General features: G+C 38.9%; 1 gene segment (V, D, J or C); it reads left to right on the forward strand.

The window, feature by feature from the left end:
• Window positions 1-3,146: 3,146 nt before the first annotated feature.
• Window positions 3,147-5,735, forward strand: LOC140270737 (T-cell receptor beta chain C region-like). The segment is given in 5 exon segments: window positions 3,147-3,427; window positions 4,741-5,063; window positions 5,156-5,174; window positions 5,298-5,404; window positions 5,516-5,735. Coding segments are annotated over 5 exon segments (633 nt in total).
• The last annotated feature ends 1,061 nt before the right edge of the window (window positions 5,736-6,796 follow it).

The raw sequence follows: 6,796 nt of genomic DNA on the forward strand, positions 1-6,796 counted from the left end.
ATCATCATTAAGAATCACCAATCATTAAGAATTAATACAAGTAAGGTACCCATAAACATAGACTTTATATGTTTAAGAATACTGATGTTTTGTCATTTATTGAGCAATCACCTAAATAAAACCTTAAATGTACAGACCACAGCGCACAGACTGGTGTGAAAACTGGTGTGAAAAATAAACTCAGTTTGTTTTACAGGAACAGATATATTAGAAGACTGAATAATTAAACCTTTACTCTTGTACATGTTAGCACTGTTTGACTAACACCTGTACATGTGTGAACCGACACCAAAATGACTCAGACAAGATGATTGTTATCACTGATTATAAAGTAAAAAAATGACATAATAAGCTGACTTATCCGTGTATGAACCTGCAAAACACAAGAAATATAAAGCAATATGATGAACCTGCATATGTGGAAGATCTGCAGAACTATAAGTTTATAAATAAAATGATGTATCAAATCATGTATTCGGTTGTTATGGTGGGATGTAAAGGTTTACATTTATTCAAACTCATTCATAACTTAAGGAAAGTCATGAGGCAACTACTTGTGTTTTCTCCTTGTAATACATAAAACATCATCCAGGGTTTTTTCCGGTTAGAAATGGTTAGAAATTAATGCTGACATATAGGTGGTGTGGTGGTTAGCACCGTCACCTCACAGCAGAGGGTTCCAGGTTCAACCCCCACCTGGGGCCCTTCTGTGTGGAGTCTGCATGTTTTCCCCATGTATGTGTGGGTTCTCTCCAGGTACTCTGGCTTCCTCCCACCGTCCAAAAACATGCATGTTAGGTTAACTGGTGACTCTGAAATTGTCCTTAGGAGTGAGTGTGAGCGTGCATGGTTGTTTGTCTCTGTGTGGCCCTGTGATGGACTGGTGACCTGTCCAAGGTGAACCCTGTCTCTCAACTGATGAGTGCTGGGATAGGCTCCAGCCCACCCGCAACCGGACTGACAGATTCATTATTGTATAATATGCAATCTAACTTCATACATTAGATTCTTATGATCTCTGTTTTAAACTAAATCAAACATGTCAGAATTTGTTAATATGATAATATAATTTGTTAAATGATGACATACAAACTGGATTGTTGAAGCCGACGTCTTCAACATTTTACTCATATTCTAACATTGCTTTTAACACATTATCTCCCACTTTACCTAACTTTGTGTTATCAGTTAGAAATCATTTGCAAGTTATTGCTTTAACTTGAATATGTTCCACCTTATTCCAGTTTTGATGTCACAGTAGAAATTTGCAGTGTTGTTTAGCGTGACTGAATTTATCAGTTTTGTCTTAGCAGTTTGGGGTTTTTTTACGGTCACACTTGCTACAGCTTGGAAAAAAATGAATAAATAATGTCTCACATGTGTCAGCAACAGTCACACCCTGACAACTGATTGGATGAAGAGCTGTGACCAGCAGAGATGTCACTTCCTCTGAGCAGCTATAAACAAACACCAACAAAAAGCAGCTTCCCTTTTCCTTCCCTCTGTTCTCTCCTCTTTTCTTAGCTGTCACAGAAATAGCAGCAGTCAGGTTGGAGCGCCTCAGACATCAGTCAGCCCGACCTGCACAGCTGCTCTCACACACACACAGATGGAGGCTGAGATAAGGAGAAGCTGGGTGGGGGAGGCAGAGAGGAGAGAGCGAAAGAGACACAAGGTTTTTGTATGATGCTTTTTCACCGTGGGGACAGGGGGGCACGGTGATACAATCCCATAGAGCCACCGTACAAAAACCTCCTTCCATTAACTTCCATTGTGTAGACGGCTACATGCAACTTAGGAGGCTCAACAGAGCAGAAAAATCATCCATCTGAAGGTGTGTAGGATGCTGGAACAGGTGGCCATTGATTAGTCACTTTATATGTAGATATTTGATCAAAAGGAAGTTTTTTAAGGTCTTGCTGTTCATATGTGGAACATTTGGAAGTTTGCTTTGCTCATCTTGACAAAGACAAAACAAATGTTGACATGATGAAGTTCAGCCTGTATGTTTAAACCCTCTTTATCCTCTGGATTACCAGAGTGTGTCTGAACAGGATGATTCTGGACAGTTTTGGGACTTTTTGGTCGAAGAGACTTTCAGAGTGACACTGGAGCAGAAGCTTACTTTGGAAAAGGAACAAAACTCACTGTTTTGGGTAAGTTGGAGCTCTTACAAGTTCTGCTCACTGTATTAGACTTAAACTGGTGGAAAAGTTGGGATTAAAGTGAAAGAAAAAGCTGTTGAGTTAAAAGAATCTGCATTATTGAGCTGAACTCAGAGCACTGTGACATACACTGATCCTGCTTACTTTGGCCAAGGAACCAAACTGACTGTTTTAGGTAAATATTTCACTATAATACTGTGTTTTGATGGATTACACATTGGTTTAGGCCATAAATCAGGGAGAGAAAGAGATTCTTGCTCAGTATTGCTGCACTGTGACAACAACAACGAAGCTTACTTTGGAAAAGAAACCAAACTGATTTATAGTTTAAGTCCAGCTCAGGGCTTTTTGATATTAAGCTGAAACACAGTGTAGCAACAGAGAAGCTTATTTTGGGCAGGAAACAAAACTGTTCTCGGTCAGTGACACGTCAAAATATTGCTCCTGTAAACAAAGTCATTGGAGGACAACTGCTCAGGAATATCTTTGATGTTATATCAACTTTTCAAAAACCCAAGGTAGTGTAAAAAAATGTATTTGTATTTAAAGGAATGTAAGATGCAATACAAGAAACTTTTAAAGTCAAAGCAGCATCTTTTGGGTGTTTTTTTACCGTTGATCTTGAGCAATGTGACTGGTAGTACCACTGAAGCTTACTTTGGTGGAGGAACAAAGTTAACAGTTTTAGGTTAGAACTAAATCAAATTCAATACAGCATACAACATAACTTTAGATGAAGTTCAGTGCAGTGTTTTGTGTTCTCAAGCCTAAATCCTGTGTCAGAGTGATGACTATTTGAAGGGACAAAATCAACAGGATTAACAGGCTGCTAGATGTGAGGAATTTATGGTGTATCTTCTGTAAAAAGCAGTGAAATTTCAAAGGAAAGCTACATTAACTACAATATATAAAAGTAATGACAAAGAAAGAGCAGCTTCTTGAGAACTGTGATGCTGGTGCCTCAGAGGCTGTCTTTGGTGTAGGAACAAAATAAAACCTGTTTTAGGTAAGAGAATGTTTTAGAGTTTTAGAATTAAAAGTTGTTTAGGAATGCATATGTTAAGATGCATGTGAAATTACAGATTCACTTTAAATCCTGAAGAACATAAAGAGTGTTCACATGTCAAAGAGTGGCAAAGTTGGAGAAATTGCAATGAGTCAGGCAGAGACAGGCAGCAGGAAGAGTTTTTGCTACAGTTGCGAGTCTCTGTGCTCCTACAACGAGGCTTTCTTTGGAGCTGGAACTAAACTCACTGTTTTAGGTAAGAAAACTTCCAACATATAAAGTGAGCTGAGCTCTATTCTCATTATCATTACGTCACCCTTTCTAATATACATCATAGGCATTGTCAGAGATGTGATGGACAAATTCAACTTTTTACAAATGTGAAATAAGAATTAAAACCTTTGTTAGAACCAATGATGTCTATTTTCTCCAGTAAATGTTATACAGACCCCAAACATTTGGCTTGACGCCTTAGTTCTTATCAGCAAGTGAAACAGTGTGAGTTGGCAGTCAGAAGCTCACTTTGGAGTTGGAACTAAACTCACCGTTTTAGGTAAGACAGTAAAGATAGTATAATATAAAAGCAACCAGAAGCAATAGGATAAACTGCGGAATATATTTTCAAAGCAGTTTGTTAAGTATCTACCAGTTTCAAGTTCACTTTCACTGTATCTTAACCCTGCCTATAAATCAAAAACTCAGTGCTTTTAGCAAATAAATCCATTCATGTCAGCATGTTTGCATGCACAAAATGTGTTTAGCGTGCAGCATTCAGCGCTGAATCCTTCAGTTTTGATGAAGCCTTTTATCAGTGTGAGCAACTACGAGCCTGCTTACTTTGGCAACGGCACCAAACTCACTGTATTGGGTGAGAAATCAAGAAAATCCTACACTCGCTGTCATAAAATTGATTTGGAAAATTATAACTGAAGTTGTAAAGTTTGATGTTTTAATGTCAGGTTATTTCTTAGATCCGATGTTGAAACTCTGTTCTGTGAAAGCTGCAAAAGAAAATGTGGAATTGATCACTATAACTTAATGTAATCTTTGGCCAATAATCAACAGTAAATTGAATTCTATCAGAATCTGACGGTAGTAGCAATGTTTTTGAAGAGTATTTTTAAAAGCAAACAGCTGTAGAATGTTAATAAGATGCTGCATTTGCTTTCTTCCCCTCAAAAAATTGAGGAGAAAAGCCCTTTCAAGCTGCATGTGATGGAGTGGTTATTTTGTATTTGGGCTCAAAAGGCAGTAAAAGAAACCAAGTGGTGGAACTTTGAAACCTCGCAGCTTTGTATATTTTTTTTTTACATGTGATTAAGTGGTGTGCTCTGGCATAGCTTGTTTTGGGGAAGGAACCAAGAAAGTTCTTGAGTTTGCTGCAGTGACCAGAAACTGACCAGAAAAAACAGTATTGGCTCCGTGATCAGAGATGATTATGTGTTTGACGTTAATGTTGAGAGTATTAAAGTTATTTCTGTAGGCACGTCTCTGTTGAGGTGTTAAGAAGTCACATTAATATTTTGTATTGTTTTTTGGGTTTTTTTTACATAATTTCTCTCGCTGCAGATCCAGACATTACTGTCACCCGGCCGACAGTGAAAGTTCTTTGCCCTAATCAAAGAGAGGGCAGAAACAAAAAGACCTTGGTCTGCGTGGTCTCTCGTTTCTACCCGGACCATGTCAGCATCTTCTGGCAAATCAGTGGGGTTAACCAAACTGGTGGTGTGGCGACAGACAGCGATGCCCTGTGGGACAAAAAGTTCTACAAAATCACCAGCAGGCTGACGGTCCCCGCTAAAACGTGGTTCTCACCCAAAAAGAATTTCACCTGCAGTGTCAGGTTCTTCAATGGAAGCCAATATTTCTGGGATAATCACACAATTACTGGTGCTCAAGGTATGTTACTTACCTAAACTGAATCTATGTGATTAAAGAAGATCTCTCTATGTCTAATCTATCTATTTTTCCATCACATAACTCAGGTGGAATCCTATCAAGAGGTAAATATGTCTCTTTGTGGTTCTTTTCATTTAAAATCATTGCATTGTTTGCAATACATTTAAGAAAAAAATATTGAATGTGATGTTAAAAGTTCAAACAAACTCTCCACAAACTCTCTGCAGAGAAATATCTGAGGATCACACAGAGCGCCAAACTCTCCTACGGTCTTTGTATCGTCAAGAGCTGCATCTACGGAGCCTTTGTTAGCTTTTTGGTGTGGAAGCTTCAGGTTTGTCCAAAACAGCCTAATGTGTTTCGATGAGCTGCCCTGTATGTGAATTGAACCAGCTGTGCAAAGAGCTCTGACACTAATCCAGCCTGTCATTTTTCTCTGTTACAGAGTTCCCGTGAAAAGGAGAACAGTGGGAACAGTGAACAGTGAGAGCCGAGCGGAAACTTAACTCCCATTTTCTCTGTACATAACAGCCAAATTGCTGCCTTTCTGTAAAGCTGAAGTGTTACATTGGTATGCGTATCAAAGGGTTATCCAAATTATTCTTTTTCTTTCCATTAAATACTTGTTTGCTGAATTTTCTTTACAATAAAATACTTTTTAACTAGTTCTGGTGATCATGGGTGTTCACTTTCTATTATAGTTTGTTTTGAAAATGATTCTCAGGGCATCAGCAAGCAGTTAAACTATAATTCAGTACCAAAGGCATGAAAGCACATAGATTAGTCTTTATATCAGACTGACAGACAGACAGATTAATCAATATGAGTAAGACAGGACTAAACACCAAGATGACAGTAAATGTCAGTTGATCCATCCTCATCTCTGACTTCACATCTCCTCCTCCGCTTGTTCCACAGGCAGCATCAGATATTTTTAGATGCTCACCAACCAGCCTGTTTTCTGAGAAGTCAGTTATTTTCTCCCATGTAATTCTGAAACATCTCAGCTTCAGAGTATCAAAATCTAGATTCTTTTTATGATAAAAGAAAATTCCTCTCATAGTTGGTGGGAAAATAAGAGTATGAGTCTGCTACAGGACATCAGGAAGTCAGCCTTCTCATATGCATGGAGAGGAAGGTCAGAGCTGTTGCTGAAGAGGAAAATGAACCAGGGTGTCAAACCTGCAGAGGAGCAGAGAGCGACAGCAGATGACAGGATGTGGTCAGAGAGAGCAGCCTGCAGCTCGATCTCTGAGCTGAGAAACGACGGAGGTGAAACCTTCCACTTCACCGCAGCATCCGGCTCTCTGAGTGCACCTGCATGTGTGCACCAGCACCCCCCCACACACACACAGACACACACACTGCACATCTCTGAGCAAACAGTTGGAAAAACTTCTATTTCCGTGTTAACTGAAGCTAAAAATCTAACTGAATTATACAACAAACAACAGCTGTTTACCGTGATCTGGTGCATGAATTTACAACTGAAGGTTTTGATGTTGGAGTAGAAAACAAGTGCTGATTAAACTTTCACAGTCAAATAAACCATTATGTAAGACATTGTTCCTTTTGTGATTCTTCCAGTAATGTCACAGTTTGTAACTGGAATCAACTATTTGAATGCAAGCTTACATACAGTAGGCCAGAGGATGATGAATACAATTAGGGTTGCCAACCGCCCCTTGAAAAACGGAATTGTCCCGTATTCAGAAACAAATTACAA

This window comes from Leuresthes tenuis, unplaced genomic scaffold (assembly GCF_036924035.1).
Source record: "Leuresthes tenuis unplaced genomic scaffold, fLeuTen1.0.hap1 SCAF_15, whole genome shotgun sequence".
Lineage (NCBI taxonomy): Eukaryota > Metazoa > Chordata > Actinopteri > Atheriniformes > Atherinopsidae > Leuresthes > Leuresthes tenuis.